This window comes from Betta splendens, chromosome 15, assembly GCF_900634795.4.
Source record: "Betta splendens chromosome 15, fBetSpl5.4, whole genome shotgun sequence".
NCBI lineage: Eukaryota > Metazoa > Chordata > Actinopteri > Anabantiformes > Osphronemidae > Betta > Betta splendens.
This window is the reverse complement of record NC_040895.2, coordinates 8,753,724-8,779,820: the sequence shown is the minus strand read 5'-3', so window position 1 is coordinate 8,779,820 and position 26,097 is coordinate 8,753,724. Positions and strand designations below refer to the sequence as shown.

General features: G+C 49.7%; 3 protein-coding genes across 15 annotated transcripts in view; 1 reads left to right on the top strand and 2 right to left on the bottom strand.

Annotated features, from left to right (window-relative positions):
• Positions 1-19,014, bottom strand: part of tacc2 (transforming, acidic coiled-coil containing protein 2) — a 34,383-nt gene extending 15,369 nt beyond the window's left edge. For 3 of the 13 annotated variants that reach the window (XM_055502284.1, XM_055502287.1, XM_055502279.1), the window contains exons 1-7: positions 18,626-19,012; positions 15,776-15,844; positions 13,141-13,376; positions 12,227-12,334; positions 5,949-11,021; positions 4,854-5,456; positions 1,255-1,563 (exon numbers count right to left, since the gene is read on the bottom strand). In XM_055502284.1, coding sequence (XP_055358259.1) covers positions 1,255-1,563; positions 4,854-5,456; positions 5,949-11,021; positions 12,227-12,334; positions 13,141-13,376; positions 15,776-15,844; positions 18,626-18,736 — 6,509 coding nt within the window. In that variant the 5' untranslated portion in view covers positions 18,737-19,012. Of the gene's footprint in view, positions 1-1,254; positions 1,564-4,853; positions 5,457-5,948; positions 11,022-12,226; positions 12,335-13,140; positions 13,377-15,045; positions 15,423-15,775; positions 15,845-16,349; positions 16,508-17,823; positions 18,388-18,625 lie in introns of those variants that run through there. The other 10 variants (XM_055502288.1, XM_055502289.1, XM_055502282.1 and 7 more) reach the window with 9 other exon arrangements.
• A 593-nt stretch (positions 19,015-19,607) lies between these two features.
• Positions 19,608-22,625, bottom strand: nsmce4a (NSE4 homolog A, SMC5-SMC6 complex component). Its single transcript, XM_029175405.3, has 10 exons — positions 22,175-22,625; positions 22,007-22,087; positions 21,781-21,911; positions 20,987-21,138; positions 20,679-20,778; positions 20,515-20,605; positions 20,335-20,429; positions 20,205-20,253; positions 20,022-20,110; positions 19,608-19,902 (listed from the first exon to the last, which is right to left on the bottom strand). Exons 1-10 carry the CDS (start codon positions 22,377-22,379, stop codon positions 19,837-19,839), a joined length of 1,059 nt encoding a protein of 352 aa, XP_029031238.1. The 5' UTR covers positions 22,380-22,625; the 3' UTR covers positions 19,608-19,836.
• A 375-nt stretch (positions 22,626-23,000) lies between these two features.
• LOC114870541 (coiled-coil domain-containing protein 177) lies at positions 23,001-26,065 on the top strand. Its single transcript, XM_029175345.3, has one exon. The coding sequence runs from the start codon at positions 24,093-24,095 to the stop codon at positions 25,770-25,772; it is 1,680 nt and encodes a 559-aa protein (XP_029031178.1). The 5' UTR covers positions 23,001-24,092; the 3' UTR covers positions 25,773-26,065.
• The last annotated feature ends 32 nt before the right edge of the window (positions 26,066-26,097 follow it).

Below are 26,097 nucleotides of genomic sequence, written 5' to 3'. Positions count from 1 at the left end.
ATGGAAAATGTCCATTTGTTGACTTTTATGTGAGAGGATGATTTTAAATAAAGTCTGTAACGACCCCTCCTATTTGTTTAGCACAGAACACTAAAGGCTGCATATGAACCCAGTGAAAGTATCCTCATTTATACGTGCACTTTGTTGATACAGTTATTGGAAGAATATACTGTATGTAAATGTGAAAGGCTCCTCATCAAATCAGACAGCTGACACTCTCCTGTCAGGGATTGTCTTGGTGACACAAAGCATGAGAATAAACCGTGTATACTGTAGGTCACTGACAGATTCTCTTAAATACCTCTCTATTCCAGCGTTTCACTTAAAAATAAATTATGAATCACTGAAGAAAAAGCATATACAAAACATTATACTGTAAAACCAACCATAAGCAAATATGTTGTATTCAGTATTGGTGTATAGTGAGTCAAACGAGAGCTGAGTGTCACAAGCTTCTCATAAAACATTCACCGCAGACTCTGCGAGGGGAAAACACCCTCTGCTGGTGGTTAATGACACTGCACAGCGAAGCGGCTGAGTCATTCCCTCCTAATTCCTTTATGGACTAAACTGCCAAAGCAAAGAGGAAGGAGCGGCATGTTTGGAATTAATGGTGAAAAAAACATTACCGTTAGATAACGAGCAACTGGACGCAATCAGCATTATCTGTTGAACAAAACCTGGTGAATAGTTTATAAAGTTCATATGTTATCAAATCCTACTTCTAAATTATGTCTGAGAATCATAGAACACGCATGTATCTGTATGTTAGCCATAGTAATGTATGGATATTTAGGGAACCTGCTTCCTGCTGAGACACATCATCTGTTTGTATAGTTAAAATAAGTGTAAAAACAGGAAACACTAGTCCTGTTCAGGTGCTTTGTTCTTTTTTCTGCCATTAGAGAGAAGCAGGTCACAGCTGAGTCATTTGAGTCAGCATCAGGTACACATATAAACATTGCTTGGTACTGATCTATAATCTTAGGAACAAAAAAAACAAGTGCACTAATATGTAGAGCACTGGATGACGTCTGGAAGGTATTTCAGTGCGCCAGATGTCAATGTAATGCTCTAATTTGACCTGGACTGGTTTGAAAGGATAAGGACAGGGCTACTTTTCATCAAAGAGGCTAAAGGGACTAGTGTCAGCACTCAGCAAGTCTACTGTTATGTCTGTACACTCATAGGAACACCGGCACACGTCACATTTATAAGACATAAAGCTTGAGGGAGAATAAATGATGTTCGTACCTTAGGTGAAGGAGGTGGGGTGCGGGAGGAGGACAGGGCTCATCAGACTGGTCAGCAGGAGGTGCAGGATGGGAGGCCGGTGCTGGAGGAGGAGGAGGAGGAGGAGGAGGAGGAGGAGGGGAGGGGCAGGGAGATGCAGGCGGGGTCGGGAGGTCTTGGGGCGCGTGCCTCCCGGGGGGTGTGGGGGGGGGAGTGGGGAACTCGGCGCTGAGCTGGAGGGGGGGGGGAGCGGGGGGCAGGAGGCCGTGCTCGGCGGTCGGCTGCGGGGGAGCGTCCGGAGCGCAGTCCCCCCTCTCAGCGGGCGAGGGCCTGCAGGGGGAAGGGAACACAGCGCGTCAGGGAGGGAGGACGAGCGGCCGGGACCCGGAAAACCCTCCGAGGGCGGCGCGCGTTCCGCTTTCCGCGGCGCAAACGGAGCGCGACGGAAACTTACCCCGGAGCCGGGGGAGACGGAGGCGTCTGCTCGGAGTCCAGACCCAGCAGGGACTTGAAGAACAAGCTCACGCCAACCATCCCGCACCAACTGTGCCTACGCGACGGCCCATGTTCCCCGTCTGCCCCACTGGCCCAGTGCGGCTGGCTCCGTCATTACTGGCCTCCTGCTGGAGTGGATTCGGCCCCGCTCCAGGACGGCCTTATCGGAGGTGCGCTCTAATCTGCAGTCCGGGGCCCGTGGACGCCCCTGCAGCTGTTCCCCACTTGGGCCGTGCCTCTTGTTTATGTCTAAAAATACTCCAGCTGCCTCTCCTCCAGATTAGAGCCTCAACAATGCCGTCAACCCAAGCTCGTTTACAGCAGGAATCCGCTGTTGTGCTCTCGCCCTCTCTCCAGTAAAAGCAGACCCTGACAGCGTTTAACGAGGGCGTGTGCTTTTCTTTAGGGCGTAGCGAGTACAGTTACTCACACAGGTCTGGTTCCTATCATTCCATTGCAAAACCCATCAATGTTCTAATAGGCCCCATACATCATCACATGTATGAATTTTTATTAGCTCTCGCCTTTTAAAACCGGCATCACGGCTTCCAGCAGCAGGCCAGACTTATACATACAGTACAGTGCTGTGTGTCAGCATCTGTGGCCAACTTGGCACAAGCAGACTGGAAATAGAAGCAACCAGGTCAGAATATGGCCGCCTCCAAACAGTCATGGAGCCGAAGGAAAAGCATAAATCGAGAGAGAGAGAAGGAGAGGAAGAGGGAGCGTGTATTTACTGGGCGGACGCTGACCCGCTCGGGTTAACTGGAGATTTGTAGCTTGGTTCAACAATGAATGCAACAAGTCACACAGAGCCCATGTGCTGCTTTTCAGCAACACACTCCTTCACGTCAGTGCAGTTATACTGTTGGAATCATCACCTGGAGGCTGTTCAATATCATTTTTACTGCTGGTGATTCAGCCATGTGCAAGGTATTGCTCAAGGGCACTTCATCAGATTCTTCCAGTCCAGAAATACACTGTATTTTAGATCTTAGTCAAGCCAACAAACCAGACTGTCTACTGTCTATTGTTATTAATGAATATAAGTGTTACACACACACATTTAGTGTGATCTGGAGGAAGCAGTTAACGATCAACAGAGGCCTGTAAATAAAACCAGATGAAGTCTCTGCAGTGATGGGTGATTACACACACACACACACACACACACACACACACACACACACACACACACACACACACACACACACACACACAATCCACTAATCCACTGATTTATGCCTGCCACTGCTGAGTTTTAACCATTACTTTAGAAGCGGACGTGCACGGTTGAATAAATGACAGACGTGAGATTATCCGCCGCACGTGTGCCAGCAAAAGCATATCAAGCTACAGTCGCCATGGCAACCGCTCTATTTACAGTCTACCGTGGGCTATAGCACATCCTACTGGGTTTTACCAAAAAAGCACAGGTGAAAATTGTCCTACATGCTCCATATATTTAGCTGCAGAGCCTACAGTCGTACGACTCCTCCACCGAACTCACAACTGTTAGCAAATAGTTTGACTCCCACCGGGGAGAAACCGACAATTAGGCAACTTCTACATAAAGTACAGCATGTGCGAGCGTGGCATGCTGGAACCTGTAACGTTTAGTACTGATGCGCCGTCTGTCCCTTCATGGTTGTGCTGGTCTCTACCCGCCCATCTGGTGAGGTCAGCAGAGGCAGAGCGTAATTAGCCCCAGTTACCTACAGACCATCTGCTGCATCCACCTGGATGGGCTTAGACACAGAAGCCTACTGCAGCCACGCACGCGGCGGAAAATAGGGCAGCTATGGTGCAGGAGTTCTTGCCAACTCACCCGGTTTCCTGCCACGGAGGAATCCATCACATAACTTCAGCGGTAACCACAGGGAGTGATGGGAGGGACTCCAGCTGAGCCGCTGCCCTGAATAAACACTCCAGCAGGTTTATGTACGTCCCCGGCTCCACTCGTCCCGTCCCTCGCTTCTGGCCGACTCCAGCCACAGAATGTGTGGCTTCAGTGTTTCCCTGAACTCTGGCTTTTGTTCCACTGTGTCTGCTCTGTGCAAATGACTTCAGTGGGGCCGAGTGCCTGCCCAAATTCCTCCCACTACAAGCTTCAGTTCACGGAGCTGCACAGACTGAGCAGGACTGACAGCTAGGACAGCCTCTGGGGGGGCGGGGAATAAGACACACACACACACACACACACACACACACACACACACACACACACACACACACACACACACACACACACACACACACACACACACACACACTCTTCACCAACTATGCAGTCTCTGCCTCGCACATATGCGAGTGTAACTTTATCTATTGATGAAGCCTATAGCGGAAATAGCACCGTCCGAACAAACCTCCGCGTCTCCGACAGCAGCGGTCGGACATGTGTCGTGACTGACAGGCAGCAAGTGCTGCTCAGGCATGTGGGATGGCTCCTGGGCATGCAACAAGCGGCAGGAGATGCCATAGTGACAAACCCGGGCATGACACAGGACAGTAAAATAGATAACCAGTATTGATTCATTCTAGTTTCACACTATTAAGTCCTCCAGGTCCACACAAAGCTCCCACTCTCCTTCCTGCATGTCCAGTCAGACACTGGTTAACCACAGGGGACGTGAACAACCTACCAGACGCCCTGGAGGTGTGTGAAACGGCGCGAGCAAACACTCTGCAGGCGCATGGAAATCCATCTTCCACGTGTGACAGGCAGAGCAGCGAGCTGAGCTGAAAAGCACACATCCCCCTGACGGCTCCCTCCACACCACACCAGTTAGTCCCAGATACACCACAGGTAGTGGAAACGTTGGGACGGGTTTTAGGAGAACTTCAAATTAAAAGTCATGTCTGGTTTCCTGTTAGAAACCACTATTACAAAATGACTGGTCTGCCTGTAAGCCTGTTCCTAATGGTAGACGGCTTCAATCCGTATTATTGTAATCCAGAGCTCTGACAGATTGTTGTCCTGTGGCAGCAGCTCTACAGGGAAGCATGACTTCCCACAGTATTTATACTAGCAACGCAGGCTTTCACTGGAAAATGGACACATCATTCAATAACCAAGAAAGAATAAAAGCAGAAACGTAACTTCAAGCACTACTGACGCTCACCCGCTGTCCTGTAGAGTCTCTGTCACTGCGGCTTCCTCAGCTGGCACCGGTACCGGCTCCTGGGCTGGGATCTCTACCAACCGCTCCACCGCTGCACTGATCCGCTCTGCCTCCGACTCCAGCGGCTCTGTTGTGTCCGCGGGTTCTGGTTCATCCGTCTGCGCTGGCTCTGGGACCTCTGCTTCACTTGCTTCTGGGAGCTCCTCTGTGATGGGATGACTAGTTGGCTCTGGTAACCATGGTGACTCCTCCTCTCCTCCTCCTGAGGTGTCAGTCTTCTTTGTGGGTTCTGGGAGCTGGTCCACAGGTGCCTCTTCTTCACCCGCTGGTGGGTTTTTGGGTTCTTCTGGGACCTCCTGCTGTGTGCACAGTGTTGGTTCGTTGAGCTCTGCCACCTCCTGCGGTGCTTCCAGGATCTGCGTGGTCGTCTTTAAAGCGTCGGGTAGATCCACCGGCTGCGTCACACGGTTTACGGTCAGGATCTCCGTCGTGGTCTCGGCCGCTCGCTCCAGTGGCAGGACCTCTGCTTGTCTCAGAGGAGCCGCTCTCTCCTCAGTCGTGGTCAGAAACTCTAGTTGTGGAGACTCCAGAGACGGGAGGGGTCTGGAAACAGAAGACAGGACAGGATGAATGTGTTGTGGGGCTGGTTGGGCTCCAGTCTGTACAACAAGCCTCTCTAGGCACATGTGTTTGCATTTGAGTCGACCGGCTTGGGTTTGAATGTGTTGCGTGTGTTTTGTGTGAGAAAAGGCTCATTCTTGCCCTGGGGACCAGAGACGATGTCACAGATGAGGTCATCTGCAGACATAAAGGGCTGCATTACTTCCATTAGACTTCACCAGGCGCGGTCATCTGACCCGTGTCAACACAAAGTGCAGCTCTGTGTTTACCTCCTCATTCATATTCATTGTGGTGTATCACTCCGAACAAAGGCTGAACATGGTGTGAAGTCTGCAATAAACTCTAAGGATCGCTGAATAATAAGGCTCAACATCACACATTTACAACCCATAGAAATATTAATATGAAGATACTTATTTTTATCGTGCTTGATGATAAAACAGAGAGGCTTTTTGCACATTTGCTGTGTTTTACCTGGACGTTTCCACCGCATTCACTTGTTCGCGTTCAGAACAGGACGCAGCTGTTCTCAGAGCTTGTACCCAGTTTGATTCTGGCTCTTGGTTGGTTTGAACCGCTGACGACTCCGAAGGCTCTTTATTCACACGCACATGTTCAGTCACTCCTTGGAGTGGCTTCGAACCCGACACCTGCTCTTCCGGCTGCTCTGACTGGGCGGAGGCTGCGGGAACGGTCGATGCCAAACCTTCCAGGCACAAAGGGGTTATTTCATCTGTTGTGTTAGTGGGACACACATCAGGGTGAGCGCTGCCTTCTGCCTTGTGTTCCTTTAATGCAGCTTTATCGTCCTCTGTGATCTCCTCCACTTCAGGGCCTTTAATGTGACTTTCTAACGCTGGGCTGCTTTGTGTTGCTGATGCTTTATTGGAGGCTTGCAGCTCAACAGGCTCACACACCGTATCCTGAATTTCACACTCCTTTTCCACATCTACTGGTTGTCTGAGATGAATGCCTCCACCGTCTGCGCTGACCTCTGATGGAACGGAGATGCCGAGAGGTGAAGTCCCGCGTTGCTGTGATGTGGATTCATCACAGACCCCAGTGAGTGTGGAGATCTCAGGTCTTTGCTGGTCTTCGCCCGTTTGCTGACCTTTGCAACCTGAATCACTCCCTGTCTCAGCGCCGGGCAATAAATCTGTGCCCGACCCGACCTCTTGTGACCGGAGGCTTTTATTCTCATCTGTTCCCTCTGTAGTTTCTCTTACATGCGAGAAGGCTGTTACTATCTCTGTGTGAGCTGTTGGGTTCCTCTCAGCAGAGACCCTGCTGGTCCCTGACACAGCGCCCTCTCCATCACCTTCCTCTGGCTCCATCACTCGTTCATTGCTTCTGCTGTACTCATTAGTGGACTCGTCCCTGAATTCTGGTCCTTCCACTTCCCCTTTAATCCCTGAAACAAGCGCTCGGGTCTGCCTGGCCCGGCTTTCTCCACCGCTACATTCCGGACACTGCTGCATTTGTGAAACCTTGTCTGGATCTGTTGAGGGCCGTGATTGGCCAAGAGCTGAACTCAAATCTGGTGCCCTGTCAGAGCTGCTTTCTAGTGTTGCAACCGGATTCTGGCACGAACTCGGGTAATAAACAGTCCGCGACTCAGGAGCAGACTCTGCCTCAGCACTTAGCGTGTCCTCAGACGACCCTGCAGCTTTGTCAGGGGACGCCGTCTTCCTTTCCTCCTCCTCCCTCATTTCCCTCGATGGTAGTTCGGTCTTTTGTTCTTTATGGTCATGTGGTGGCTGCAGAGCTCCAGTTTCCTCTACAGCCTCTTTATCGGGCCCATTACTGTGTTGTGCTGCTGCCGCTGCCTTTCCTGACTGCAGCTTGGCGTCGTTCGCTGCTTCCTTTTGATTATTCGCCGTCGTCCCCTCATCGCGTTTCGTTTCCTCCTCTAACGACTCCCCTTCTCCCGTTTCATGTCTGTCCGTCGCGTTGTCTATGTTCACTTCATCATGAGGCAGGTGGGTGGGCACAGGGGGGCCGCTGACACGGACGAGGTCATCTCCAGTGGAGACATCACTAATAACAGGTTCAATGCCAGTACAAACAGAGCTGATATCATCAGACGCATCCTGTGCCGGTTCATGGGTTCGAGGAGACGGCTCTTTGTCTTTAAATGATGCATCGTTTTCTTCGTCCACTTTCCGACACGCCTCGTCTGCTTTAGCGCTGACATCAGACGTTGCTCTGCTCCTGCTGCTGTCCCCCTCTGCACGGGCCTCAGCGCTGTCACCCTTAGCAGAGCTTATATCCACCTGCTCAGAGGGAGAGAGGTCTCTACGGTCAGCGATGATGTCCACGTGACTCAACATTGGCCCAGGAGGCTGCAGCACAGCAGGATTACTGGCACGTTGCTCGATAAGAGAAATTGACTGGTCAGGCACCGTCACCTCTGAGGCCTCGGACTCATCCTTTGTCAGATCAGTGAAGTGAATAGTGGCTGGAGCCTCTTCGTTAGTGGAACCTGTAGAAGCTGGTCCACGAGGAGGTATTTGGGCAGATTTGGTAGAAGGTGGACTACTGTTGCCACTGGAGTTTGTTAGAGAGGCGCCTGAGGTCAAGGTCACGCCTTCATCAGCTGTGAGCGCTGAATGGGAGGATGCTGGATGCTGGTCATCTTCTGGAGGCGACTCCTCAGGCTGCTGGTTCTCCACCGGTCCTTCAGCTTCAGCATCGAACACATGGAGCTCCTTCTCGCTGGTCACGCGCTCCTCTGGTTCCGCTTGCTCTCGCTTCGTCACCTCCGCCAGCACCTGATTGGCCTCGGAGACGCTTTTTCCTTCTGCGTGTGAAAGGACAAAGGCGTCTTTATTAGCGTGATCCCTCCCAGTAGGACATGGAAGCTGTTCGGCGCTGCCCTCGGTCACAAGCTGTAAATCCAGAGAGCTTTTCAACGTGTCGCCACGTGTGTTAACACTTTCCTTTGTATCTTCACTCTCCAGACCGTCTCCGTCCGACGCTTTTTGACTCTGCGCTGCAGCTTCAGCTCTGACAGTGGCCGCACTCGTGGGGAGGTCTGACCTTTTCGGGCTGAGGAACTCTGGAAAAACGAAGCTGGCTTCAACGACAGGATGGTGCAGACTTTCGTGCACGGTCAGCGGCGGCAGAGAGGCGCAGTCCATCGCTGGCGCCGCCATGGAACCGTCCCCTCGTTTCACTGTGTCCTCGAAGTGAACCCTGTTCTTAGCTGCACTCCTGTCACGCGTTGGGACGTGGGGTCCGGCTGCACTGGAGGCTTCGGCGCTGCTAATCCCAGGCTGGACCTGTTGAACGCAGTGAGTCAAAGGCTGAGGCGCGGTAGAAGACGGGACGACTTGGCCGTGGTGTCTCTCTGTCTCTGCTATCGATGACTCCTGACAAGTGGCTCCCGGAGACAGTGCTTCCTCTGAAATCAAACTGGACCTAAGCTCATTCCTCACCCGTCCATCGGTGCTGCTGGAGCTTGGCTCCGCCTGAGTGGGGAGAGGTGGAAGCTCCTTGCAGGCTGGAGACAGACACACACTCTGGGTGAAGGCAGCGGTCGGCCCCCGTGACTTCAGCTGTGACTCTGCAGCACCGATGGGCGGACGCGCCTCCGTCCCGGCCGATGACACGCCGCCGGCGCAGCCCTGTGGCTGGCTGCGCGCACTGTGCTCCGTGGCCAGCGCTGCGCTCCCCTCCAGCCTCCCTCCTCCTCCCCCTCCTCCCTGCAATCCTGCAGCGCGCCGATAATCAGGAGCGGCGAGCAGCCCGGGGGGAGACGCGCCGGTGCACGGCTCCCTCTCTCCGTCCCCCTCCTCAGGCGGCGAGATCTCAGCGTCTGCGCTGCAAATGGACGCCTCCCTCGCTCCCTTCGCGTCAGCCTCCGCTGAGTTGTGTGGCATTTTGCCGCTGCGGCCTCCCTCGAGCGCGGCCGGCCCCTCGTCGGCCGACGGGCAGATGAAGGCGAGCGGACGAAGGCCGTCCTCTCTCTCCGGGCACTTTTCGCTTCCTTCCAAGTGCTCCTCTCCTGCTGCCACTTTCTCACTGCCTCCAGCCGCCGCTGTAGCAACGCTCTCGCATGAATCACGCCTCGCGCCTTCTCCCTCTCCCTCGCTCTCCACCGCTCCTGGCATCGTGGGTGTTGTCAGTGGCAACGCAGCTGAAGCCTCTTCAAGGCCGCTCTCCGCGCATCTCGCTCCCACACAACTTTGGCCGCCGGTGAGTGGGCTCAGATTCCCCGGCGTGAGTACGGGCGCCTCTGTGGAAACTAAAGCTGCCTGCGTTTGTGCATCCAAAGCAGGCGTCGTTGATGTGTTTGGATCGTCGGTGACGGCTCCGGGTGCACGCTGCTGGAGCTGTGGGCTGCTGCCTGAGCTCTCTGACGGATGAGGCCTCTGTGGAGGAGCCCGGGTGGAGGCAGGCGACCGGGGGGGGTCACTGGAACCATCCTGCCTGCTATCAGAGGGGGGCAGCGGGTCGGTGGAGGAGGGCTTCCCCCCGGGATTCGGCTGCCGCTCGTAATCGGACCCATCTTCAGATCGCGTTGCACCAATCACAGTCGCGTCAGCCTGCGACACCGACCCGGCGTCTGTATCGGTGCGAGTACTCACACTTCTCACAAGCTCATCGTTCACAGGTTGCGTAACCGCCCTGGCTTCACTGTCTTCCGTTGTTTTCTTTTTCCGTTGTTTCTTTTTGTGTTTCCTCTTCGTGGCTTTGTCCGCCTCCTCATTGTGTTCACCTCTTCCCGTCAGTTCCTCAGCCTGATGATGACTGCTCCCCAGTGTTTCAGTACCTGAACCATCTTTCATTACAGACTGCGTCATATAAACCTTATTACTGGTCTCATCATTACAGTTTTCCTTCTTGTCGTCCACAGGCTCTCTGGTTTTGTCTGTTTCCTTTTCCCTAATTGCTATATTATATCTTTGAGCTTCCTCTGTGATTGCATTAGAATCTTCATGTTGCTTTTCATCCTCTCTCGGCTCATGTGAACTACACTGTGGGGCTTCTTGGACTCCAGCTGCATTTGTAGCTGTTTGTAACTGTGCTTCCCTCCCCTCGCTTATCTGTGTTTCTTTTTCCAGGATCATCTCTGGACATTTACCCAGACAGAGTGTTGTTTTGACGTCACTGTCTGTCTCTGCTGCTGAGGCTCTGTTCTCAGTTCCCAGGATGTAATCCCTGAAACTAAACACAACTGTCCCCTTCCGACTGTTTGCTGCCTCACTGTTTCCGTGTGTACTCCTGTTTCCATGGCCCTGGTTGCTATGTCCTTGCTGTGCTATGATTGGAGGCAGTGACGGTGACTCACTGGATTTAACCATCACCTCTCCAGCTAGCCTCCCTTCGTGAATCGCCAGCTCAGGCGCGTTACCAGGGGGCCGTGAGGGATTAAATATGCCCAGAGAGGCCATTTGCTCCTCACATTCCTGGAAGGCTTCATTGAGCTCCCAGTCCAGGAGCGCGGTGGCGGCTGGGGATGGGGGTCGGACATCTGGGCGAGGTGTGGCAGTGGGCTGAGGTGAGGACGGGGTGTTTGTGGGAACTGGGTCGCTGGTGTGAGGCCTGAGATGGGGGGGGGGCAGGGTGACAGAATTAAGAGTCTGGGCCGTCAGGCAGACAGCTCGTCAGTGCACAATGCTGCACAGCAAGTGTAGAGAAGCCCGTGCTCAAAGGCTGCACTGCAACACCACACCACACGCCCCCAAAGGAAATACCATAATACCAGCTGTGTCTGAGCATATGGTTGCTACTGAACATGCAATTCTGTTCATACCAGGGCACAGGTTTTAAAGAGGCGTCACACATGCACTCACACAGTTAGACATAGACGGAGGCCTTCAAATGCCAACGTGCCCCATATTATAGCGTAGAGCACAACATCCTTTATCTACTGCAATCAGAAACATTGTGCATTACTATTTATATTTTCTATGTGATGGCAGATGATAAAATGCTTTTTGACATAGAAATAGTAAATAAATATGGCCTCATAAATCAGATCTCAAAGAGAGGCCCTGTGCTAAAGTACAGTGAGTAGGAAAATGACAATAATGAGTAGACAGTACATTAAGGAAGTGCTGAGTCACTGTCCAGCCGTTAGAGGGCAGCACAGGAAAGCTGTGAGACCCAGTAGGTGAATGGACCTACTCAGTCACATCACATTAGAGATAATATGAACTCCCACACAAGACAAGGCAGCAACCAGAGCCATAACTCCAGCCCACATGTCATAAATGTGTGTCAGATAACAACGGCGGTGTGTGATTAGTCAGTCAAGTCCCATCATTGAGCCATAAAGACATAGATATTTCCTTGTAATCACAACCTCTGCCCTGACACCTCACCAGCAGAGACTTGGCACCAGCTAAAGGGTGGAACACTAAAGAGGCTCAACTGTTTGCAGCTGCCAAGTTTGACTGTGCTGCAAGTTGCTGCCTGTCAGATTTGACCAGGTGTTTTAAACCTGTGTAGATTTCAATCAGCACAAATACCTTCATTTTCAGGTTGGCCATTTAAATCCATGTAACTGATGCTTTTACATATAGTGAAAATCACTTACACTTCACTTACAACAATTTAATCAAAAGTGTTTATACAACTCAAAGAAATGATGCATTTCCCCTCCACACCGAGGTCAGGCAGAGAGTCAGGCAGGCATTCATTCTCAGCCAATGCATTAACTGCTAAATCCACGGCAGCAGAATGTAGGTTAGAAACACTCCATCGTCCTGTGACGTTCGTTTCATGCTCCTTTCTCTACCGGGTACCTTGAACTGGGAGCCAGTGGTTGACTGGCGTCCATGTGATGCTGGAGACCGCCCAGCAGGGGGTTCTGCTCAAGTTTCCTCTCACCTGAGCTCTTCTGAGTAGCACCGCTACCGCACAAACACACATTCACTTACAACACTAATCAGTACCCAATGGACACTCACCTTCACTAGACAGGTATAAATGCGGCCACATACCTTGAGGAAAAGTCAATTGGATATTTGTGACAGCTCTGCTATTAATTGATTTGTGTTTTGATTTGTGTTTTGATGTTGCGAGTCAGATTTCCTGACTTTGAAATGTTATTAATAGTATTATGATTATTATTAAATTGTCACCACTGTGTTAACAGATAATTTGATGAGGTACACTGTGAAATTGTGGCAAAATGTTTGTTTGCAAGATAAAGGAATGATCAGCAGCGGCCATCATGATTTGATCCTAGTGTTCCTGACCTTTGATTGGTGAACACGTCTGTGATGTCACTTATTTTGCAATGCTTTTTCCTACTGAGCCTGAAGCGCTTTAAACCATTCAGGCAAGAAATTCTAAAAACGTAATCAAAGGCTCTTTATCCGTCACACAAAGTAACCCCATAGGAAGCCGCCCTCTTTGTCCTTCATTCATTTTAAGAAGCTGATTGTCACGGCCTTTAGATCTCGTTATTCTACGAGGCAACAGCTTCAATCCACTGGTTTTACTGCCCCCCATGTATTTTTTCAGGAAGTTGACAAGGAATGCAAACAACTGTAGTTCATTTGCATGATTCACATTTCCTGACGAACTGAAGCATCCACAAAAAGCCCCCAAACCTGTTGTCTCCCTGCAATATCAGGTTACAGTTTGATTTAGGCCTTTAAACAGACGCTGGGTGCGTGATTGCTTGTTCATGTGTTCACGCGCGTGAACCCACCCGAGCGAGGACTCCCAGATGTCGAGCTCGCTGCTGAAGTCGAGGCTGGGCAGCAGGTCATGAGGAAACTCCAGCTCCTCCTTGTCCTCCTGCTCTCCACCGGCACCTCCGCTGTCCTCGGCAACTGGGATGTCTGGGGGCACTGGTTCCGACTGCAGACTCTGCTGGACCGTCGAGGACTCAGTCAGCAGCGATTTGTTGTCTCTCTTAAGTAAAGTCTCTGCAGACGCCTCAGCCTGTAAGACAATGAAATATCAGGTTAATGTGATGGCTTTTCCACTCACACCGTTGTTTGCCAGTTATTATTACAAGATTAAAGCTGCATTTATATTAATTCATAGCTTAGAATTTATGTCATGCTCTCTATTTCTAATCTAACCTATTCTACTTTCTTTACACTGTGACCGATGCATCAAATAATCATTATTCTAAAAACAACAAGTGTATCAACCATCAGTCACCTTTAGCAACGCCTCACCAGGAAGTTTGTTGTAATGTTTTTTCTCATGTTGTGAAAGTGGGATCATAAAAGACAAACTGGTTCTGCTGGACTGTGACAAGCACAATCAGATGTGTATCAAAGGCTAAATGATCAAGTTGTCGAACTCGCTCATTTACTTTCTCGAGTAAACTACAAGAAAACACAGTCACATGGGACTAAATCTGTGTGTGCGTCGTCCATCAGCAGGCAGCTTTCAGGGTGAGGAACGTCTGCCTCTCTGGCCTCAGATCGCTGGTGGAACGATTTCTATAGTTCAGTTTTATTGACTCCGAAATAAAGTGAGGCGCACACGGACGCAGCACACGTCAGCGTGTGTGGAACATCTGTGTTAAAACTGTTTGCAGCAGGAAAAGCCTTCGCAGACGTAGATGGCGCGACTGCTGAGGATGTGCTGAGATTCTGAACCGAATCCATTCGTTCATTATTAATGGGCCAGTGGTAGACAGTGTGACTGCAAACAAGCAGAAAGTGTGATTACATCTGCTCTTCAAACCCTTTGACTGCATTAATGCAGCAGAACATCAACCACATTAGTAAAGTACCTCAAACTCTCTGTCCTGTTTGTTCCTCTGTGGATGTGTGTGTGTGTGTGTGTGTGTGTGTGTGTGTGTGTAGAGAGGAGCCTTTGCTTCACTTAGGGGTTAGTGTGTACCTGTGTCACCACTACAAAAAACACAGGTGAATGTTGCTCAAATAAAAGATCTTGGACATGACTGATCACTTATCCATGACAGCAAAGCTAAAGCCTCCAGCACATGCTATTTTTAAACATACTATTTCAGACTAGTCCTGCATTTTGTGCACAAAAGAACCCGGCAACACATTTGTTTGTGCAAAACATTAAAAGAACCACAGAGAGAAAGAAGCTGCAGCTTTGACAAGAAGTTAGGAGTGTCACTCTGGATCTGTGATCTCCCTGCCTTTATTTCCCCTATTAATAATACACCAGAGCAAAATCACCCCCTGCTACAGAAATGACCATGAGAACATGCTGCTGGTGTGTTTTGGCTTCATGTTTCCTGCTCTGAAGCTCTCACCTTGTCACTGTCGTCATGTTAAGACGAATGAAGATCAGAAAAGCTCCTCTGCCCTTTAAAAGGTCATCAGAGGGGTCACTGTTCAACCATGTTAACGCTCAGGCACAGCTCACTTTGACTCCCGCTTAGCAAATGCTGTGTGTCATCAATTAACCCGAAACAAGCTGAGGTTGCCTGGAAACAGTCAGCACAGAAGACTAGCAGTTAATTCAGTGTGACAGTGGCCATGTGCTAACGCCGCCCGAATGCCTGACACATGACTGCTGTAAACAGAGAGGAGACGAACCAGGCCTTCGCTCACGCCGCCGAGTCCCGGGCCTGAGGCTCCGAACCCGTCGAACCTCCCCCTCCGCGTGCTGCACTTACCCGGCCGCGTGCTGAAGGTGACTCCTCGCTCACTGTGTGCACGGGCCGCCTCTGCAGGGCTCCGTGTGCTCAGAGCGGGGCCAGACTAGCACGCAAACATGCTGGAACACATGCTGCCCGACGCTCCTGCGCTGACTCAGCGCGCCTCCTCCTCCACGCTGCCACTCCCCTGTTAAATTTCCACGAGCCTCCCCTGCTCCTCGCGGCGTTTGTTGAGTCTAGAAACACTACACTGCCACAGTCAGACCAACACAGTGCTGCTGCTGCTGCTGCTGCTGAGGCTGACTGACTGCAGGGAAGTGCTGAGAACTCTCCTCCCCCCTCTACTGTAAACTCTTTCCACTCAGCTCTCTCTCGATCCCCTCCTCCTCTACAGGATCTCCCTTCCCTCTTTTCTTCCTTCTGTCCTCTTTCCTCCTCCCCACTGCTCCCGTGCAGCCCCTTTCTCCTTGCTGACGGCGCTGGCACACTCACAGTGCCTCTGCAGGTGAACACTGGGAAGTAGGCCAAGGGTCGGGCCCCCGCTGACCCCCTGGGAGGGGATCAGGTTAAACTCCAACAGTATTTGGTTACATACACACATGGCTACTTTGCATGGACACACATCATCCTGCATGGCTGTGGCACATTTGGAAGATGAAAACAAATGGACCCACCTGCTTTAACTAACTTCACTTCATTTGAAATGACCGTGTCAGGTTACGATCCACACTCGCACTCACACGTGTACCTGCATGGAGTCATTTGGACTGTCCTGAGGTGGGAACAGAACAACCTTTTCTGGAGCGCCCTCTTCTGGCTGCAACAGGGGAATGGCAGAGTTTCAAAAGCAGACCTGCTGCACCCACGAACGCACACTGACAACACATCCATTCAACCATTGCAGCGGAAGCAACATGAACAATGTTAAACCTCTCCGTACCAGTGAGGTCCGGAGCATGTGCTCAGCGCCTATAGCTCATGAGAAGAATGGTTATTTTAATCCTATTAGGATAATCCTGAATTCCTGAGGTTGCCCAGTCACATGTGGAAATTACTAGCTGTCCATTACACGCACACAAGCATAAACGACCTTTCAAACATCATAAGTGATGGCTATTTTACAAGGCAAGAAATCAAACAGAGCGAGATAAGACACTTTAACCTCGTCCATCATCTGAGCAGGCTCTGTGGTCGTCAGTAATCACACAGACAGCTATTAGTTTTTGTTAGTCCTCCATGCAAGGACTTCACAGCATGTGCAGCAGCAGTGAGTTCTGCAAGCAGCAACAACAGCCTTCCAAAGCCGGCGGGCGCGTCCTTACCGCCGCCTCCGTGGTGCTGCTCTCGTTCCCCATGACGCGGCCGGCGCCTCACGTCGGCCGGCTGAAAGGCACCGGCACAGTCGACCAGGAGACTGACAGAGGCAGAGGTGGTCCCTCAGACTCTCTGCAGGATTAGAGGTCTTGGGTTTAAGGTTGAACTAGTGGGGGAGAGAATAGTAAGAGTGTGTGCTGAGATTATGGGACCTGTGGTCCGACACCTCCCCCCGGACCAAAGTGCAGGCTGGAGCCCTGATGATGTGGGCTTAAGAGCAGCCAAGACACTATTAAATGCAGTTGGTGATTCTATTCTAAATAAATAGCATCATCTCCTGTTATTAGAGATAACAAGGACGCCTCTGTCACCCTGTGGCTGCACATGTGATGTCCCTGAAACATACTGACAGGGCAGCTGAGGCTCAAACTGGGTCCCAGCGCTCCCAGCAGCGTTCTCCTCTGGAAGGCTCCAGCTGGTTACGGCTGTACACCCTCATCCGATGGGTCATCTCTACACAAGCAGTCCGTTTTAGAAGGCACACAACAGCAGAGGCTGCTGGACCCACATTTCATACCAATGTATGAAAGGATGCAGTAAAGCTGAGCAGCGAGCGCTCGTATGACTGCAGGGTGGCTGTGTTTAGTCACAAAGCACTGACCTGGATACACAGCATTTTATAAATAGAGATCTGACTCGTCCACTGCTGTTAGACTTCATTCCAGCCTTGCACAATTTGTCATGTATTCATTTTCAAACCAATGTTGTTGCTGCCCTGTATGTTTCAGTTATGAATTATGAAATTATCCTTTAACCCGTGAGTTATTATTTCCTGCTAATACTAATTCTATGGGGGAAATGAGTTGATGTGCTTCCTCTCGCGGCCGTGTGCCAGCTCCTCGGTCGTGGCCGCCTGCTCGCTATTTGTGTGGATGGGGTGTAATTTCAACCCCCACACAGTGGATGCGTGTGTGCTTTGGCTAGCCGGAATTGAAGCGCCCATCGCCGGGACCAATCATGGGATTAGACTATTGCCAGGTCTCTCCCGCCTCATCATATGCCTTTCCATCACTTGACGGCAGCCATCTTTTAATCTCTTTGGTTTGGATGAGCACTTGTAGATGTCTTCAGCATAACGTTAGTGTCTGTTGACACTTATTTATCTTTGACCCAGCAGGAACAACACGACAAAACTGAACAGAATTCTGTATTTCTAATATATTTGTGAGACAATATTTTACAGTGTTTCTCATATAATATCAATCATATAACTTTTGTGAACACATATTGCACAAAGTTCTGGTTTAAAGCATGTTCACTCATCGAGCCAAGGCAAATGTAGTAAGTACAGGGAAATCTGAGTTTCAGTCAAACCTGCCTTATCTGTTTTTTGTTCATTTTCCTAAACCTACTTCTTTACTAAAAGGTATAAAACATTTGATGAATAATCCACGACACTGTTGCAAATCATCAGCCACTTACCACTACAAAGCAGAGAATGTCCCACACTGTATCCACCTCTATGTTTTGACAAACCCCCCGGGTTTGTGTTTACTGTCAGAGTCAAGGCCAGTGTTTGTTTCTGTTCTCTTCTGAGGAGCCTCACACTCTCTGCTGCTATTTTCGCAGTACGTGCACGGTGGGAGGAGAGGAGAGTGGCCACAGGACAGGGCCAGAGTGGGGACGGGGCAGAGGGGAGGGGAGGGCGCCGAACCGGAGCTGGGGAGGCCATGAATGCTAAAGGTGTTAATGGGGCGGACGGAGACCAGGGAGCAGTCGGACTAAATCTACAGTAACAGTTTCCACAAACAAACCATGGAAGCTCCAGATTTTCCCATTCATTCACCCTCTCATCTTCTCCCTGGTGATGCTCTCCCTGCATGCAGTCTGTGTATAAACCAGGCTGAGCATCACACAGTAACTATAAATATCACTAACGTGATCTGATCAGGCTCTCATGTAAACACACTTTCTTTCTAATTCACTTATCCTCCTTCTGGCTTTCCTTATCACAGCACTTGCACCCATTCTCCATCTTCCTCCACCACAAGCAGCATCACCCTTTCACTTTTATCCTCATCTTCTCCCTCCCTCACCCTCTGTTCTCCACAGCTCCTTTCCCCTGCTGACGTCGCCCCTCCTCCAACACTAGAGCACACCTTCCCTCTCAGTCTGTTCCCGAGCAAACACTCAGCTGTTGAGAGGAAATATCTGCTCCGTTCTCGTCTCGCTCCCTCCCTCAGTCACGGGCATTGACGCCATGCGGCAGACAGCCTCTGTTTACCTGGCTGCGTGAGATTCCGATGCAGCTCCCCATCTTGTATTCCATGTCCTCCTCGGGTGAAGTGACTCTGGCACTACACGGCTGGCAGAGGACCTTCCTGCAGAACTGCATCCTTGTCAGTCAGACTCAGCATCGCCCAAGCAGGCAGATCTCTGCTGAAGCCACAGAGTGAGTGTGTGCACGCCTCTGTGTCGGTATCCGAGCCTCAGTGACTAATAAACACTGTGCCCTGCATCGCCTGTGACATGCATCTTTAAGCCATCCTTGTATTAAAAAAATCCCTCATTACATAAGGGATCCAGCCTAATCAGAGGAGATACTCCTCGGAGCCGCGCGTGCGGTTTAGCTTCACATCACTGCACGAGTGAGCAGGCTGAAGCACTGATACGGAGGGAAAAACACAGAGACAGAGAGAGAGGGAGAGATAGGAGGCAGAATAAAATGTGTCTGTCCCTTTAAAAGAGCCAGAAGAAAGCAGGCATGACTGTGTACATCACTATGTTGAGAACATATAGCAGCGTTCATCCAGTTCAATCAGACAAAATGAAGCAAAATAAAGGCATTTTTCTTTAGATTTCCCTTTTGTTTAGAGTTGGGTTTACTGTTCTCTGACTATTTAAAGGCATCATTTGATTAACTAAGAATCAAATGAATGTGGCAAAATAAATGTAAGCACGTATGTGTATCTGACAACTAATTAGTTATTTCTCTGATTAGAAATATGTTCTTAAAAGTTGAAACAGGGTCTTGGGGCTTCATGTGCACATGCGCTGTACACTATCATTATCTTTCATGAGCTTCATACTGAATGAGCATAAATTAACCAGTTGAACTAGGGTTTAGCTTTTCGTTAATTACAGCACTAACATGTCTAGAGGAAGTCCAAAGACTTTGTAGAAGGTATATTGATGTTAATAATGCACATAATGTTAACATAAAAACAGAATTATGTATTATATTGATATAAAGACGGATTCTTACATACATGAAAATACAAACTTTCCTTTATTGGTCTTTTTTTATTCAAACTTTTAAAAATCCGTAAAAAAATTAAAACTGAATGTTTAACTTTGAATGCAACTCTGTGTTTACAACTCTAAATTTAACTGGAACAATGTGTATGTGTATTGAAAGATAAAAAAAAAACACTTCTTAAAAAATCTATGTCTGACTTTAAATAACAAACAAAAGCAGCTAGTACAGTAAGTCCATCACTCATCCTCTGCGGTCGCAGGCTGAATCATTGTATCTGTGATTTCGAAAACATCTATGAGCTCCTGGAATAAAACAAACACATATATTAAAATGTAAAACAAGCACAAAATAAGACTTTTATAGTGATCTGTGTGTTTCTGTGTATGTGTTAACCCTCTGTGTTAACACAGAAGCTGCAAACCTTCCATGTCTTTGGGCTGATGGACACGATACACTGCTTACGGTTGGATGATTCTGCAGCTGCCACCTCCTCCTCCTCCTCTATTGGAGCTGAGACACAAAAACAGACAATTGTGTATTTATTAAATACTCCTGTTCTTGTTTCCGTCAGAATAAAAAAAACATAATGTTAGGATCTTCTTACCTATACAAGGTAATTCATCACTGTCTAAATACATTCGAGCCAAACCATCCTGAAACACAAACAGAGACATTATGACACCAGCTGACGGTCACCGGACGACAGACAAGCTCCTTCAGCACATTCACCTCACCCTGATTAGAAAAGACGTGTGGAAAATGTTTTCCACTGTCCGGGAAAATGAATTTGGGTCGATCACAAACTCATAATAGGATATCGGTGAAGTTGCTGCAACAAAAACCAAGACACAATAGTTGAGGATGGCGCCATAGTGATGATGTATTTGCCTGAAGCTTGTAAGCTTAAAACTCACGATCGTCTTGATGATAACTCTTCAGGTATCCAAGGATCCTTTCCACCTCCTTTTCTGTTGCTTCCTGATGCGACTCCTCCATCTTTTTCAGCTGCAAGGCAACATGAGCATGATGCAGCAAAACGCTGACATAAAGATATAACCTGATGTGTAGAATTAGCTACCTGTGTTGGCATTATCCTTTTGGCTTCCGCACTGGGAACTTTCCTTTGTCGTTCTATCCTTTGCTTTGGAGGAGGCGGCTCCGCATGGAATGAACCCATCCTGGTGAAACAAACCACAGGAGGGAAAACAACACAGACAGAACAATGATAAATCAAGAAAGCTTGACTTCTGTTCCAAACAGAAGCTATGTAAGACTTAGGGGGACAGGGGACTTAATGTGAACTGTCTCCTGAGATTTGAAATCATAGAGTTTTATTTATAAAATCTTATAAAGTCTTTTCTAAAAACAAAACGCTGACGCACTCACATATAGTGAAAAGTAGGCGCAGTCCTGAAGCAGCACTCTGTTCTCCTGGCCAGTCTGTGCCAAGCATCCTGGGGCAGGTAGCCGTCAGCCCCACGCTCGTTCTGCTGCTCATCCTCCTCGTCTTCGAGCCGGTTGAGCCCCATGAACGACAGCTGTCAAAGAAGCAGAGACATCTCCACATGAACTCAGTGATGTATGATGATCTGACATTCACACTGCCTGTTGCTAAATGTTGTCACATTGTTGCTTCTTAAGAAGACAAGAAATTTAGTAAAACTATATAATAAATAGATGACGTGTCAGAGGAGGGAGCTCCACTTTTAATACATGGTAACAGTTGTTATGTCATAATGTCTGTTTGTAAGGTAATAACAATAATAACTCTTATTCGCCTGATCTTTTCTTTCTAAGCGTTATATATAATTCAACAGATTATATATAGTATAACGTTTTAACTTGATTTTATCTTAGATAGATTTCAATTATATTTTGTTATATTTCCTGAGTTTGGTTTGTTACACTTTGTATAAACAACTTTAAAACTTTCTTCTACATTCCTGGTGCAATTTAAATTTTGGATTAGTTTATTTAGAATCAATGTCTATCAACACCCAAATATTTAATATAAAGCATTCACTGGAAATATGCTTCAAACCTAATGTGGAAAGGTTGTGACAAAGCCTCTAAACTCTTTGTGAAGCCCTGAAGATATTAGCTCCTAACAAATGTGTGCAGCTTCAACCTGAACAAGGTAAGACATAAAAATATTAAGTACACACACAAAATGGACTCACAAGATGTTCAGCAAAAGTAGCGGTGTCGAAAGCGTTGCCCTCTGCAAACAGCTGGCTGGCCTTCTCCTTCCCCAGGTCTGTGGCCACAACCAGAAGCTGTGCATCCAGAGCAGCTTCTCTCGTCTGGCGAACTGCGCAAGATCACAGGCACATGAAGCTGACCAGTCTATAGAGATGGATGATGACGATGATGATGGTGACACATGCTTCAGCACATCACACCTACCATCCTTAAACAGCCTGTTGGCGTGCTCTAAGACATCCGTGAGCTTATTGTTGGAGGGACTCAGCATGTCTTCTCTGTTCTCTGGTTGATAAATAGAAACAACACACATCAGTAACTTGTCGACATGTAAACAACAATGCCAACAACCCTGCAGTCCGTCTCACTCACGCTGCACTGAGCTGATCAGGTCTCTGTACTTGCTCCGTATTTCTCTCCTGAGACCCATGTCGTTCTCGTCGTCCTGCAGATCGGAGGGGCCGATGGCGGAGTCGCCGTCAACGCCGTCACTTTGCAGCTGGCTGCCTCGCCTCCGGCCAGTGGCACCGTTCTGCCGGGGAGCCTCCTCTTCACCGCCGCCCCTGGATTTCCTCATCGTCAGTCGACTCGGTGGACGGGCTGCGTGGTCCGGGGGCGAAACACGCTCGACGTCCTCAAAACAAACAATGCTTCTGCGAGTGGACGTTATAACTCAGCAACTACCTTCTAACAGCGACTTTCGAGGGTAGAATGACAAGATAACGTGGCCCCTAGAGAAGCTGTGAGGTTGTTTGGCGGTATTTTTCCATGTTTTACGACAACGTCGAATCGAAGTGCCAGTTAAGTGGAGTTTAGCCAAAGACGTTAAAAAGTCAAGATGGAAACCTACCAACGTCATTACCGAGGAAAAATGTTGCAAGAGAAGAGTTGAATGAGAATATGTGATAAAAACCAGTAATCTTATATCTTCTTAATCTTATACTTTAGCTTTAACAGTAACCCCCAACTGACATTAACGTCATACCGTTTTTTCTATCGTCTAAATTATTTTTGTCTGTGTTAAATCCACGCAGAATCAATGTAGTTAAGGACAGTTTTTGCAACTTATCAAGTGTACTTTCATAGTATCAAAAAAGACAAACAAAAAAGGTTCGATTTTCAAAAAACGCCTGCTAGGCCAACGACTAAGGCAAACACGGATGTACCAAACAGGTTTCTATCTCATTCAGTCACCAATATCTTTGGTCTGAGGCTAAGTTAGCCAGTGTTAGCTAGCGAAATTAGTTTTTTTTAGTTACTTGGCTAAAAAAGAAACACTGCCCATCTTGGTGAGGGGTACGCTCAAAACTCATCAAGTGCGCTAGTTCTCGTTTTTTACAGTAGGTCTATCGATTTTGTCTTGAATAGCTTCAACGTACCTCGTACCAAAACTCGTAATGTGATACACGAAGTTAGGTTTTCATTGGTCCGTCGATTTTTACAGAAAAAAAACTGAAAACTGAAAATGTCATAACAAAATCCATATTAAAATAACAAGGACATACATGTAAACACGAAGCAATATTAAATATATTTAATGAAACGCATTTGTGAACAACTCGGGACAATATCCTGTTTCAAAATAAAATAAACACATTTGCAGGAAGTGGCAGAGGAAAGCATAATTAAATTGTATTAAGTTATTAGATTTTCAGTTGGAGTCTTATATTAAATAGACATTGAATATTTTTAGATACTGAAGGCGTAAAGACGATTGTAGAATTCAACAACGAAAGATTTGCACGTTTGACCAAGGTGAAACCAACTTCCGTACTGATCGCCAATCAGAGCGCGTAGGCAGTGACACGGCGGACTCAGGGCTACGCACCGATAGGTGGCGCACTAAAAACCAAGAGGAGAGGAAAAAGACGCTCGTTCATTCATTGTCATGGAAACCAGGGACTCCCTCCGTCACCCCTGGCTGACAAACACGGGCTTACATGGGCTTATGTAACTATACATTGTTCTGTTCAAATAAACAGGTGTGAGTTAGTTCACAATGTCAAAGTCTTCTTTAATCTTTTTTTTTAAATTAAATATAAAATATCGCAGCCTGAATTTATTGCACAAAAGTCAGTGCTGTAGTTTTTCAACTGGTTTATGTCAGCGTTTCACTTTTTTGGTGTCAGTTATTTTGTATTGTCATGTTGTGAGAGGTGGACACTTAGACCTTAGCAGCTTATCCCTTCATGACCTCTCATCAGTGCCTGGAAATCCCAGCCAGTGTGCGACAAAACAGGAGCAGGAGCAGTTTGAACTCTACATCTCTGTGATTTAACCAGTGTTCATCATGGATGGATTGAGGTCCACATCCCCTGCCCTCCGTTTGGACCTGAATAACTTTGACTCGGCCGAAGCGGAGAGCAGTCGGCACGTTCTAACGAGCCCCCGCTCACTGGCGTCCTGCGCGCGACTCGGCGTCAAACCAGTTGAGCTTCTAATTAGGTCGTTAAACGAGTTGGTCGCCGAACAACGTGATTTGCCGTTTGAGGCGGTCAGATTGATGCACGAGTCCTACGAAAAGGAGAGAACGAAGCTGTTACAAATGTGTCAACAGGAGCGAGAGAGGATTATCCAGGCGGACGGAGGCAGGTGGCCGGGCAGAGATAAAGCCTCGGGCCTGGATCATCACCCAGTGGACAGGCACAATGCAGGGCCCTTCCCATATGCAGATCTGTGCATAAAAGGGAAGTCTCTATGCGGGTCCTCCTGTTCTGCTGCCGGCACCAGAGACCCAGACTCCTGCAGCCTCACTCTGGGAGACCTCAGGCCGTCCCCCGCTTCCGGGATGAAACTCCAGAGGCCCACGAAGACCCTCAACAGGAGGATGTGTGTCACGGTATCCGAGAGAGACCGCAAGATAGCAGATCTCATGCTGGTGAAGCATCAGCAGGAGCAGGCTCGCCTGGAGCTCTGTCAGCGGGAGGAGCGGGAGCGGCAGGAGGCCCACAGGCAGGAGGAGGCCCTGCAGGCTGAGGTGGAGAAGAGGAGGAGGAGGAAGCTGAAGCACAGCGTCCAGCGGTGGCACGAGGAGCTGGAGGCACGGCGGGCGCTGAGGGAGCGCCGGGAGAGAGAGGAGGCGGCGCGACTCAAGCAGGAGGCGCTGCTGCAGGAGGGCCGCTGGAGGCGTCTGAAAGAGGAGGTGGAGGCGCAACGCAGGGTGAAGATGGAGGCGGCGCGGGAGGAGGCGGCGAGGCGCAAGTGGTACCAGGAGAAGCTGCTGAGAGAGAAGGAGGAGGTGGAGAAAGGAGAGCAGGAGAGAGAGCGACAGGTGGCGATGGCGAAGGAGCAGAAGGCCAGGAGGAGCAAGGAGTCGCAGGAGGCGAGGCAGAGGAGGAGGCTGCAGGAGGAGAACCTGAGGGAGCTGCTACGACACACGCTGCTGAGGCAGCAGGTGGCGCAGCGGGAGGAGGAGGCGGAGGCGCGCCTGAGGAGCGCCCTTGAGGCGAAGCTGAGGCGCTCCTCGGAAAAACGCGCCCGAGTGGAGGAGGCCCGGCGGAGGGAGCTGCAGCAGCGGGCGGCCCGGGAGGAGGCGCACGCGGAGCGGGCGCAGCTCGAGGTCAAGCGGCAGAGCGCGCGGGAGCGCGCGCGCAAACAGAACCTGGCCCAACTGAGCCGGCGCCGCTCGGAGAGAGCCGCCGAGCGGGTCTGGACGCGGCGCCGCGGCGCAGCGAGTCGGGCGCGGCGGCGCAACGGACTGCGACGGCTCCGGCACCAGAGGCTCCGGGACGAGATGCAGAGAGCGGAGGAGGAGGAGAGGGAGAGGAGGGAGAGTTACGTGTCGGGGAAGGAGTGGAGGAGGGAGCGGCTGCGACGGCAGAGGGAGCAGATACAGGAGGAGGCGCGGAGGCTGACGCGCGCCTCCTTTCACATGAGGGAGAGCGTGAGGCGGCAGACGAACAGTCGGACCTTTGATAAGATGGTTCTGGAGGCTCAGCTGACGGCCTCCATGAGTCACATGAAGCTGTGACGTCAACAAACCCCTGCCTCCGCTCTGGGCTGAACACGGGCGCCGCTTCAAGCCGCGAGCCGTCATTGTGGCCAGAAAATAAAGGGGTTGGATGTGGGTCGGTAATAACTGGATGCGTTCTGGGTTTGACGGCGCACAGGCGAGAGGGGAAGAGCAGTGGAAGCGACGCTGCACTTTAACGTTGCACATCACGCAGAACAACAAGGAGCCCGTATTGAAACAGAAATAAAACCCGTTGAGCGAAGTAACGACGGCGCTACGTTAAGCAGCGGACGGAGCCTCAACATGAGCAGACATGCTTTTATTTCAGGACACTGGAACCGTG